Source organism: Chionomys nivalis, chromosome 5, assembly GCF_950005125.1.
Source record: "Chionomys nivalis chromosome 5, mChiNiv1.1, whole genome shotgun sequence".
NCBI classification, from domain to species: domain Eukaryota; kingdom Metazoa; phylum Chordata; class Mammalia; order Rodentia; family Cricetidae; genus Chionomys; species Chionomys nivalis.
Genome location: NC_080090.1, coordinates 84751596 through 84764397, shown reverse-complemented (window position 1 = coordinate 84764397; position 12802 = coordinate 84751596). Strand labels below are relative to the sequence as shown.

Sequence of the window (12802 nt, the reverse complement as noted above, 5' to 3'; positions counted from 1 at the left end):
AGGGATTTCCTACCCACAAAGCCCCGGCTACCCCTCTCTCCAGCTCCTACTCCATCCCTAGCTTCCTCCCTGGCATCTGGGCTCCCCCAGGGCCAACTCCACCTCACTGTATCTCTGCCACTTTTTCCCCCAGGGTCCCAGCTTGGGTCGTCCCCTCACCCCAGGCCAAAGTGGCCTTATTCTTTCTACTTTCAGGGTCTTATCTAAAACCTGCCTCTTCCCCATCCAGCACTCCCCTCCCCCACCACCAGGTCACCAACTTCGGTGAGCACATCAGTCTACAGCACCATACCAGAGGTCTCGTCAGTGTGGATGGTGGCCACTGTCTGAGGGAAGTGGAATCACATCTGAGTGGACATGGAATATTTCTCTTCCATCGGACAGGCTGGGATTGTAGCCACCTCTCAGCTCTGAGTCTTCCCTGAGGCTCACTGGGCCCCAGGCTGGGGGTGGAAGCAAGCTTCCCCAGACCCTACCAGCTTACCCTTGATCTCATGCTGACTCTCCTCCCGCCTCTTCTCCAGCTCCTTCCGGTCATAATTCAGCCTCTTCAGACACATGATGCCATACTGGAGACTGGTTCTGTAGGCACACAGCAGCTGAGCCAGGGCTCTGGTGTGGCCACATTCCCGTCTACATGGCCCCCATTCTGTAACCAACCATAATAGGCACAGACCCACTGCACCCAACACAAAACACACCCTGGGCCCTTCAGGCCCCTGCTGCCAGCGCTGCACTGATTCATTCAAGGCTACTTCCACCTCCTGCTGCTTACACCCCAACCCCCTCAGGCAGGTAGGGCATTGAAGGCTAATCCTGTCGGTCACCTTGGTTGAACTGCACCACCTAGCCTAGCAGATTAGGTGTCTTCAAGGGCATTTCCAGAGGTGATTAAGGTAGTGGTAAGACCCATCCTGAATACAGACAGCTCCATTTCACAGGCTGGGAACCAGATGAAATAAAAGGGGAGAAGGAGACAGCCTAAGGGCCGAGACATTCTCTCTGCTTCGCCCTTCACAATGGGCTCAACCCAGGAGCAAACCAAATCCTTTCTCTCCCAGGGTGTGTCAGATATTCTGTTACAGCAAACAGAAGCCAACAAAGGGCCTGCCTGGCGGAAGGGCTTTGGAGGAAATTAGCAAGCCCCTTCTTTGCAGCGTTGGGATGACAAAGACTAACAACCACTCACAATCAAAGTAAAAGGAAATCTAAGATACTCCTTAATATTGCTAGTTCACTCAGGCCTTTCAGTGGCCTACAAGATGCCACAGGTGTTCCCTTACCTGTCCAGCCTGCTGTCTGTGCTGCAGCCGCTCCTCAGACAGCAGGCGTCTGAGGCCTGGGGACCTCAGGGCCTTTGCACTGCTTGCCACCCAGATCATCCAACCCCCAGTTTTCTAAACAGTTCGCTCTTTCTTCACCTTTAAGTCTTTCTTCACGCGTCTCCTGCTCAGCCCAACTCAGAAGCCACCTAAAGCAGACTTACACTATACCATTACCTCCTCCACCCCACACTAACGAGGTCAGATTATATTCCTAGCTCCTTAACCGTCTTGCCTCGCCAAGTCAAAATGTACACTTCCGAGGACACGGACCATTTAACTTACTGGTCACAAATCTCTAGGGCATCTGAGGTGCTCTATAAGTGCTTAACGATGAAATGACACAATTTACACAACTTATTAATTGTACCAAATAAAACAAATATTGCAGTTCACAATAAGCAGTGAGTGGACAATAACTCGGGCAGAGGAACCTTGGGTTAGAAGGGACCCCACAGCCTCTAATGTGGGCTCCTCCGAATCTAGGACTCATCCACCCTACAGCACTTCCACAGTGGTGAGCAACACCAGAACCCTCCCAGTGACGGGCAGCTCGTTCACACTGGGACAAATGTAAGGGTCCTAGTTTGACTGGGCCACTACCTTGTCCTTTCCCCTTTCTGGGTTTTCCTTTACACAGAGCAACAGAACAGAAGGCCCATCCATCTCCAACAGCTTTGAGATTAAATTATACAGACTGCTCCCAAAGCCCTTCTGCCTGGAACACTCATGCTCAGAGACACATTTCTAGGCAGCCTGTATTTAGGGTGCAAGCTGCTGTCTTAAAGTTCTGGATGGCTATCAAGAGGCATCAGCTCACACAACCCGTGATGGGCTACGCCCTTGACATGAAGTCTCGCTGTAAACCTTTACACAGTTCCTGTGACTTTCAGGTTGTCAGACAACACAGCAAAACCATAAAGTCCTTGTGGTTAGGTCAAGACACGTCTGAATGCCAGCTCTGCCACATTCTCCCTAAGGACACCAGGCGTCTGTAAGATGGAGTCCCACCTCTCTTTGGTGAGGATTAGAAGTGACCATGAATGGAAGGGCTCAACACATCTCGGGGACTCAGAAAAAGGACCACTATTAGGAAGGTGTGATTGATATATGTGTGGAGTGGGGGTCAACCCAAACAGCAATACTCAACAGACTACCCCAGTCCAAGGAGAAGCACTGGGCGGGATGCCAAAAGATGAGGGCATCAGCCCGACCTGGCCAAGGAAGCAGGTAGAAACAACCTCTCCTTGATTTGCTACCTCTGTTGGTAGAGTAGGATGTACACATCCATTTCTTGTCATAAAAATAATGACTTACATGAACGTCTCCAAAAATGACTTGGTGGTGCAAGTCGGTAATCCAAGTTATTCGGGAGGCTGAGGCAAGAGGACCCCAAATCCAAGAGTTATTACAGAGTAAGTTTAAGACGAGACAACTTAGTGAGAACCTGTCTCAAAATGCAAAAAAGGATAGGGAGGCCAGGCACAGTGGGGCATGCCTATAATCCCTATGCGTGGAAGTAAAGGCAGGAGGATCAGAAACTCGAGATCATCTTCTGCTACACAGAAAGTTTAAGGCCATCCTGGGTTACATGGGTCCCTGTTTCAAAAGCAGGAAGGGGGCTGGGGATGAAGCTCAGTGTCAGAAAGCCTGGCTGCCCGTGTGGAGACCCTATGCTCGGTCCCAAGTGTTTCAACAAAGGAATAGCCAAGAACATGCTTTTGAGGCTAGACATGAGGGCTCACGCCTCTAATCCCAATATCTGGAGGATGAGGTGGGAGGGCTGTGAGTTTGAGGCCAGCATAAGCTGCAGAGTGAGTGTTTGTCCCCAAACTCCAAGAAAAAAGAAGGAAAGAAAGAAAGAAAGAAAGAAAGAAAGAAAGAAAGAAAGAAAGAAAGAAAGAAAGAAAGAAAGAAAAAAAAAAGAATGTGCTATTAGAATATTGAGCAGAATAACCCAGAGTGAATGGCAGAGGCAAAGTGTAGTGACACCTCAGAAGCCTGAAGCACCCACGCTTCAGAGCTGCTCTATAGCCCCTGGCAGGCTGGCTTTCTCCATGCTCCTCACAGTGGGGCTGCGTGCAGGAGGGCTCTGTCTCTCCTGCTAAGACAGGAGGGCCTTCTCCAGCAGTCTAGGCACACATCAGCCGGGCAGAGGAGCGGCACATCTCCCTGCCTATCAATCACACAGGAGGAGACAGGTGCAGCTGGGCCTGGCAAAGACAAAAGACTCCCTTTCAGCGAGGGGTGCTGGGCAGAGAAGACACAGCTTCCCTGCAGCCCTCACAAGTCGCTGTGGGGTCAGAAAGGCTAAGGGGTGCAGGACTGAACCTGAGTCCTCAGACTTAGTTCCGCCTGTGCTCTGTCTCCATCCCTAAGGTACTGCTCCTTCCTAGGCCTCGGTTTCCTCATCCACGCGGAAGTTAACCAGATCCCATCCAGATTTAAATCTCTACAGTGTCAACTGGAAGGCGTCCACAAAGTCCTGACGGAACTTGAAAAGCCACAAACACCGGGCGCCACCTGCTATCTTACTCTCTACTTGAGGCAAAGCCCTAGTTTAAGTGGCTGTGCCCACCAGCCTCACTCTGCAGTGCTGGTGGGGAGGGATCAGGCTGTCATATTGCTTGTTGTTCATGAGCAAGCTGGGAAGCAGGCTGGAGGGGCTGTCGAGTCCAGGTGGCAGTGTGGCCACGGAGCTGCCTACCTTTCCAAAGAAACCAGAATTCCAGACATCTAGATAGAAATTACATTGGCAGCTGAGGCTGGAGAGATGGCTCAGTGGTTAAGAGCACTGGCCGCTCATCCAGAAGACCTTGGTTCAATTCCCAGCACCCACACGGTGACTCACGTCAGCTCCAGATGATCTGATGTCCCCATCTGGCCTCCACAGGCAATAGGTACACATGTGGTTCACAGACATACATGCAGGTAAACCACCCATATACAAAAACAATAAAAGTTAAAACAAAATATTGTCAACCAAATTCATGATTTTTAAAAAACATGGAGGCTAAATAAAATGTATCTCTAAGCCAAATTCTGCTCACAGGCTGCCAGCTGTGACAGGTTTGTACAGAGCTTTTCAGTCAAAAGAAGACATGGATTAGATGTCACTCTGCATAAAGGGACAAAGCTGAGGGACTCCCATCGGCGATGCAAAAGTGTCACGAGCCCATTGCCTCCGTGACGGTGCGCGGTTTGTGTGTTTGCACACTTGGTCTCCAGATGGTAGTGCTGTTGGAAACGTCACGGGACTCTCAGGCGGTAAAGCCTCAGTAGGAGAAATAAGTCGTGGGGGTGCTTTTGAAGTCTGGTCTCACTCACTGTTTTTTCTCCACTTCCTGGGTGCAAATGTGATCCGATCAGCCAGCTTCCTGCTCCTGTGCCATGCTTCCCCTGCCTACTGCCATGTCCTTCTCACCATAATGGTCTGGGACTATAGCCCTAAATAAATCCTTTCTCACAGGCAGCCCCACTGTGAGGAGCAGGGAGAAAGCCAGCCTGCCAGGGGCTATAGAGCAGCTCTGAAGTGCGGGTATTTGTCAAGGTATTTTTATCACAGCAGCAGGAAAAAAAAATACAGATGCTCAATGCTGGTTATCAATGTAAGGGTATCTGCAATTGTCTAAAAAACGATCCCCAGGGCCCTGGGAGGAATTAATTGATTAGATTATGCTCTAGCCTGTCTTTGAGGGATTATCTTGATTGGGTTAATTGAGATATGAAGTTTTTCCTAAAAGTGGGCAGCACCTTTCCCTGGGCTGGGGTCCTAGACGGTAAATAAAGGAAAAAGCCAGCTGGAGCACCAGAATGCATCTCCCTCTTCTTCCTGACTGCTGGAGCAGAGCAGCCAGCTGCCGTCTTCACTGCTCCGTCATGACGGACTGTACCCCACAACCAAGAGCCAAAATAAGACCTCCCTTCTCTCGGTTGCTTTGGACAGGGTATCTTATAACCTAGAGACATACAGTCCCTCAGAGTCAGAGCCACTGTAAGGCTCCTTGGTGAACACAGAGAATTCAGCAAACCCAACGACAAGCAAGGAAATTCAGAGTCCAGAGGAAACTCTCAAAGATGATGCTAATGAAAACAACTCGTGCCCTGTGGGTTTAAAGGGACAGGATCAAATTCACAAACCGCAGAATAAGAGAACATGGGAACGTTCCATAACAGGAAAACATATTACTACCCAGAGCGGGCCCTGGAAAGAGACAAGGGGCCCCTCCATTTCTGAGGACAGAGCCCCAGGGCTTGGGGAGATGCCACACCAAAGAGGTAGCCCCAGCTCCAGCCTGGCTCACCGATGAAAACTGTCCACCATCTTGAGGTGGACCCGTAGGTCCTTCTTGGTGAGGTGATCCAGCATGCGTGCATCCACCAGGCACTCCATGAAGTAACTGCGGTACTGAGGGAGCCCCAGGCTGGGCAGCCATTCATTTCCAATCCACTCGTGATTCATGTCTCCATAGGCCAGGGTCTGGGGACATGAGAAGGAAGAGGACATGGCGGGGCGGTGCCGATAGGCCACAGGTGGCATATCTATTTGGGAGAATCCTAATCCCCCTCCACCCGTGAGGAAGGGCAGGCTGCTCACTAATACTTCAGCTTATTTGTGAGAAGCGATAGAAGTATTTCAGGATCTCAAAATGACCCAGTTCTGCTCAGGTACCAACTGTCTTTGCCAGCAAAGGAGCGACTGCCCATGGAGTAGAAAACAGTCTTTCCTGTCACCTCTGCATGTGTAGTGGTGTGTGGACGACATGCCTTCCTTACATCAGCTAGTCTCGGAGGCAAAAGAGAGGCCAGGTTCAGGGGGCCTGCGAAGCATGACAGCTGGTTCTGGGGAACGGCCAGCTCCACAGTCCAGGGAATGAGTAAATGTTAGCCGAAGATAGAAAACAAAGCAAGGGACAGTATCCTGAGCCTGAACAGTCGGTCTGCTTCCCTACGGCCTGCTCAGCACTCCAGGAGTCCTCCGGGCCCTTTGTCGGTGCTCCCACTCTCACGACCAAATGCAGGGGATGCATTTGCCATGTAATGTAATGTAATGTAAACAATACATTAGCTTTGTGTGTGTTTTATTTATCAAGTTCTATAAAGCCATCAGGATCAACATTTTTTCCTTAACTTTACATTTCTGATTCCTCTAGTGTTGTATCATGAGAACGTGCTATCCAACACCGGTGTGACCAGCGAGTGCAAGCATGGCTGCCCTGTCTCATTCTCCACCACAGTAACAACTATTCCAGACTATCCCTGTGTTCGTCAACACTGTCCTTAGATTCCATTTAAACTGCTCATTGATGTTATTCCTTTACTCATTTAGAAAGTTTAGAAAGCCTGATCTTGTAGATGCTCAATAAAGATGTGCTAACGAGGTAAGCACATATGAATGAATGAATGAATGAATGAATGAATGAATGAATGAATGAAGAATGAAAGTTTCATTCGCCAGAGTGCCCTTTGGCAGAATAAGGAATGGAAGAAGACTGTATGAATCTAAGTCTCATCGTTCATGAGGAGAGTCAAACTGTGAAGTGTCCAGCATGCTAGGGGCCCAGCCCCCCACTGCTCCTCACCTGCCACCAGTACAGAAGCAGAGAAGGAATGAAAATGGAGTTTGGGGACAAAAAGAAGAAACTTTGTCCAGGCCTCCACATGTGACGAGGACATGCACACACTGGACTCGGCCAGCTGAACCATCCAGGGAGCCTTGTGGAAGGATGCTGCCCTGACCTGAGAGGAGTTCTGATGAGGGAGGGAGGGGTCTTACCTGGGCCCAGCTGCCCTCCTCACTGTCCTAGCAGGAGCCAGTGCCGCATGTCAGGGGAGACACGAAAGTCAAGAAACCCGGAGCCTCCACCCAGGCTATCCAAAAGAGGGGAAAGCCACCCCGGTAGCTCATGGGTGACCAGGGTAAGCTTGCTGGGGCAGTTGAGAAAGCTGGCACATTATGTGCATGCTTGTGGTGGGGGTAACAAATTGGTGCAGCTAAACCATGCTTCCGCGGTTCCCAGGCTTGACTGGGGGTTAGCACGATGCCAGAAACTCCCATTCTTCCCTCCTTCTCCACCAAGGACCAAGCCAAGAACAGGGAGCTTGTAACTCAGGCCCATAACGGGGTAGCGCCCCCTGTAGCCCAAAGATGTCAAAGTCTTATGACCCCTGGGCGCAGAGCCTCCCACAATCAGGGACGCTAGGTCTCTGCCGGCCCTTCCGGCTTCCCACATTCCTCACTTCATCTTCAGGGCTGTCACTGGGCCAAGGGGCAGACTCACTGTTTTGGTAGATGTTGCCAGAGTTTCCATCTCTTCATGGGTCACCCAGACATTCCCTGAAGACTGCAGGCAAAGAAGAAAGCATCCTGGTCCTGGATGTGCCCTGCCCCCACACCGAGCTCCCCAGCAGAAGGCCCCAGGTACAACTCTCCCTTCCCCTGACTCCACCCATGGGTCAAGCTCATGGTTCCCCACAGTCCAGTTCTAAGCAGTCCATCCTAGAAACGACCCAGAGACCTGCAACTATTGTCAGGGAGGCATGGAGATAGGGAAGTCATGGGAGCCCCCTAGAATCAACTCTCCTAAAGACCAGGGAGAGCCTTCTGTGGTGATGGGAAGTTAAGGCAGAGTTCGATGTTCCCTCTTCCTGGAGACCAACGGGAGACTGTATAAACACCGTCAGGACCCCTGTAGATTTGAGGGTGAAAGAGGCTACTCACAGTCCTGGAGGTAGGCGGGGCTGAGGGGCTGGTCAGTGACACCATCTCCTGGATGGCCAAGCGGAGCTTGAGCCGGTGCAGGGCATTGCTGATGCCGATTTCCCGCTGGATCTCTGTGTCCGACAGGGCGGACATGATGGCACCACTCTTGACATTGGCCCGGCAGGCCGCCACATACCAGGCAGGCATTCCTACCCAGAGCTGCAGACGTGGGAGCACAGGGGAGCAACTCAGCATCACTAGGATGGTTACTCCTAGGGCAGCCTGATGGAAGAGTCAGTCAGCCTGTGAAAGACTGATGCCTCTATAATCTGCCCCCTTATTCTTGGTATGACACATACGTGTCTATCTGGGAGAAACACTCTGGTAAAGGTATAGGGACATCGTGTCTGCTGCTCAGGAGTCCTCATCCCACCAAACAAAGGTGTAAAGCAAACCCCAAGAGCAGACACAAGAGACTTAAGCTCAGAGAGGACCATCTAGACTTGGGTGGGGATGGGGAGACCACACACGGTCTTCCCTCGAGACCCCCGAGCATCTCCCCTTCTCAGGCTCACCTCCAGCCAGGAGACCACCGTGGGGCCATCCCATTGAGCAAAGGGCATTCCTTTTCGGCGAGCATCTTCAAGCAGCTGGTGTCTTGGGGGGAGGAACAACAGGCTCACTAGTCTTTTTTTCTCTGAACCAGGCTGACTCCTGGGGACCACTCCAGGCTGGGCCAAGAGCTGGCATTCGTACTTCCCCAGCTCCCCACCCTTGAATTCTTCTGCTCTATGCCTGAAGCAATCTGAAACTTCGAAGTGGGGCAGGAACACCCTTCATGCCCACAGTGCTCTCACACCTCACACACACTGACTTAGCCATCTCCATGTGCCCTGGAAGAGAACCACGGGTCCCAGATTACTCTCCAACAGCCCTCCTGCTTCCTGTTCCCTAGGATCATCCTAAGACCCTGTTCTCAACTCAGGGCCGCTCAGATGTGCCCGCATGGACCAAGTCTTGCCGGGCTCTGTCTCTCTGAGATCAGTCTATGACAAGACATGGGAAGGAAAGCAGCCGGGTGCCCAGGCCACCTGAGGTGGCCTGAGACTCTTACTTCTTTTTCAGTCGCCGGTCCTTCTCTGCCTGGGTCCCAAGCTTGGCAGGTACCAGTGGTTCCTGAAGACTGAGCTCGGAGTCTGTGAGCAGAACTGAAAGGAAGACATGGACATGTCAACAGCCATTTTGCTTCTGCCTCAGCCTGGACCAAGAAAGCGGGGAAGCAACAACAGATGCCTCCTCGGCACAGAGCACCCCAACCAAGTCTGAAGGGTCCCCACTCATTCCCTGGGCTGTCTCCCAAAGTCTCTGCACAATAGGCAGCCCCAGAGTGATACCAGTTGGTTTATCCCCTGGGGATCCTCAGCCCTAGGGAGTGCTGTCTAGAGAGATGGACCAGACTTGTCCCACTCTAGAGTCCTAGACAGAGCTCCTGACTTCTCTAAGTCAGGCTGCGAAGCACACCCTGGGTAAATATGAATAGACACGGACAAGATTTCAGGAATAACTACCCTGACTTGATAAACTCCTGGGCAAAATCTCTGGCTATACACACTGCACACCCCTCTTTCTCTCCCTCTCTCCCTCTCCCCACCCCCGTCCTCCCGTGTGTATCTGTCTCCCTCTGCCTTTCCGTCTCTCTCTGCGCCCCCACATGCGTTCATTTCATAGCAATCTCGCTCTACGTGCACTCACCACACACACACACACACACACACACTCTGAGTGTGCTCTCCACACCAGCCTCTTTCTCCAGGTGCGTCCACTTGCACAGGCTACAAAGGGGAACACTCGTCACTCTCTCCTATGGACAGTCTCCCAGATTCATGATGAAACCCTGGAGAATTCCTGAGAGAGGGCATTGTCACTGACGTCACTGTAGACCTGGCCGCTCAGGCTCACACGGCAGCAGACGTGGAGAGGGCAGAAACTACTCCGAGACACTGACAAGCTTAAGTGTCAGCACTGTGCGGGGAGAAAGAAATCACACAGCTTCTCACAACGCACCTCTGCCACCAAGCAGACTTCCTCAGGTTGGCTCTGCATGCCCTTCTTGCCTGCTTTGCCTTAGCTCCAGGCTAAGACACATCTCGAGCAGCAACACCCACCCTCCCAATCCTCCTCTTCACTCAGATAGCTGTGTTCTGATTCACGCCTTGCCTTTCCGGAGATGTGAAGTCAGGGAAGGTCTATTATGCACCATTATCCAAAGGTCCTTCTGATCAAGTCCCTCCCCCGAGGGATTCATCAGTGTTCCCACTGCTCTGGGGGACTTTGAACTCTCTTCTCAGGCTGAGGAGCTGGTCTGGGCTAGCCATCATTTCTCTACTCCCATCTTTCCACCTTGTCCTCCTCTACTCAAAGACAGTGGCACACACAGGCCTCCTCCCCACGTCTTCCCCTTCCTTAAGCTGCACCCTCCCACAATATCCCCCTCTCACCTTAGCTAAATTCTGTAAATCCACAAGCCTCAGCTCAAGAGTTCCCAGGGAATAAAACCTGTCATCATCCCAGATCCTCCACAGACAGCTACTGCCGGGTGCTGAAGCACCCAGGCCATCTCTACTATCGCAGTGTTTTGGAATAATCTCCTTGTTTTCCTCTTTTTATTAACTGCCAGGCCCCCTGGAGAGCTATGTACTGTGCTGAGCTGGGGTTACTCAGTGTGTGAACAATGGCTGGGGAAATGATGGAAAGAAGAGGAGGGAGAGAAAGGGGAAGAAAGGAAAGAAGCAGTGGAACAAGGAAAGGAGAAAGCAAATGTTTCTGGTGTGTCTCCCACATGCCAAGCATGACTGAAGCTTCGCACCAGACATATGGCGACAGAAGAGTCACCCCTGCTCAACCACCTTCTCCAGGAAAAACGCTACTAGGCCTGAAAATCCCAACACTCAGGATGCAGAGGCAGGAGGATTACCACGAGTTTAAGGCCACCTTAGGTAAGTACCAGGCCAATGGAAGCTACATAGCAAGACTCTATCTCACACATTCACATGCACACACACACATACACCCACACAAGCAAATAAACAAAAAACAACAACAAATACATTAAGCTATAATTAGAACCCAGCCTGGTAGCTCAGGCCTATAACCCTAGCCATTGAGAAACTGAAGCAGAAGGATCATAAGTTCAAAGCTAGTATGGACTACAGAGTGAATTTCAAGGCCAGCTTGGACAACATAGTGAAACCTGGTCTTAAAATAAACAGAGGGCTAAGGGAGATAGCCCAATGGTAGAGCATTTGCCTACTATGCGGAAGGCCCTGAATTCAATCCCTTCTAATGAAATAAAGAAACATAGCAGATTTCATCCTGAGTCCTGTGGAAACCAGATGTGCTTAGAAGCAAGTTCTAATGGAGATCCAACTCTTAGGAGCTAGGACAGCTGCCCTGAAGGTCCTATGTAATGCACATCAGGAAGCATCTGCAGGGAGCCAACGTTGACTCCATACAGACTCTCTACTGTGGTATGCCAGGTCAGTGGTCACCAGCCACTGCCTGGCACTTTTAGGCACAGGAACCCACCACCTCATAAGGTAACCCAGCCCAGCATGACGCAGCTCTAAGAAAACCTCAGTCTCTCCAGTCAAAAGTTGTTGGTGTTTGGTTCATATCCACAAGCCCGAGAGACAGGTAAACAAGGCCACACAGAAGCAGATCCTTCCGCTGCTGAAGCCCCAGTGCCCACCCAGCCCCCTGCTGGGAAGGGGGCAGAGACCATGGCCTGTGGCATCCCGGCTCAGCTGGATCAGCCTGCCTTTCTCCTTCTTCCCAAACAGACGGCCAATGGATGACTTGATGCCCTTGCGCTTGGCACCCTTGTGCAGCGAGTCTTGGCTGCTGTTGCTGCTGCTGGGATTGCTGTCCTGACCCTCCAAGGCACTACAGGATGACAGGCAGGAGGGGGTGAATAAGTAGAAATATACTTCAATGACAGCAAGAGAGGTAGAAGTCAGAGCTCTGGAAGGGGTTGAGCATCAGTGCTGGGGTGGGGGGTAAGGGGATGTGGCTAAAGCAGGTGACCAAGGAAGATGTGGGAACATCCATCCTTGATGGTGTCCCAAAGAGAAATGAAGCAGTCAAGCACCTAAGGCAGGTGAGACGCAGCCCCCTCGGAGGCTGTGGGCCCAAGACCGGATCTGCAGTCTGCCACACTTACCTCTTGCCTTCTTCTTGACTCAGGGCTGGGTGGCCAAGTTTCTCTAGTCGCAGCGTCCTGGGTGAGGAAGGAGGAGAAGTCTCACATTTTATGGTGGCTTTATCCTCTCGGTTCTCTTCCCGAGACACTGGCGACTGAACAGACAGTGGGGTTGTCAGGGGGTAGAGGAAGAGAGCTGGGGGCCTGCCTACCCAGCCCAGACAAGGCAGAGGATCAGAGAACCGGAGAACGCAGCAGAGGGGCCCTATGGCCTGGCAAGGTAAAACTCGGACCCCAGGGCTGGGGGCGGAAGCCCAAAGAGAAGGGCCTGGGAGCTGGTAACCCTCTAGGACCTGGGTGAAAGGAAGCACTCACCAGCAGCTTCCTCCTATGTTTTCTTAGGTCGCTGGGCTGAAAAAGAGAAAGAGAAGAGGGCGAGCCTGCTTAAGGTGGCAGCAGAGGAGCCAGGGACTCACACCAGCCTGGGAAAAGTACCACAGCAGAACAGAGCACCTGGAAGGATAAATCATGGCTCCCTTGAGGAAGAGAGCAGCTGGACAATGGGCATGGCTCTAAGCC

General features: G+C 51.7%; 1 protein-coding gene across 5 annotated transcripts in view; it reads right to left on the bottom strand.

The window, feature by feature from the left end:
• Ppfia4 (PTPRF interacting protein alpha 4) overlaps positions 1-12802 on the bottom strand; it is a 46776-nt gene that overhangs the window by 7437 nt on the left and 26537 nt on the right. For all 5 annotated transcript variants that reach the window (XR_009057164.1, XR_009057167.1, XR_009057166.1 and 2 more), the window contains exons 16-25: positions 12599-12634; positions 12245-12378; positions 11804-11967; positions 9140-9233; positions 8601-8682; positions 8044-8244; positions 7604-7666; positions 7099-7125; positions 5627-5802; positions 485-582 (exon numbers count right to left, since the gene is read on the bottom strand). Coding sequence is in view for 1 of the 5 variants with exons in the window: in XM_057770670.1 (XP_057626653.1) it covers positions 485-582; positions 5627-5802; positions 7099-7125; positions 7604-7666; positions 8044-8244; positions 8601-8682; positions 9140-9233; positions 11804-11967; positions 12245-12378; positions 12599-12634 (1075 nt within the window). In the remaining 4 variants the exon portion in view is untranslated. The remainder of the gene's footprint in view (positions 1-484; positions 583-5626; positions 5803-7098; positions 7126-7603; positions 7667-8043; positions 8245-8600; positions 8683-9139; positions 9234-11803; positions 11968-12244; positions 12379-12598; positions 12635-12802) is intronic.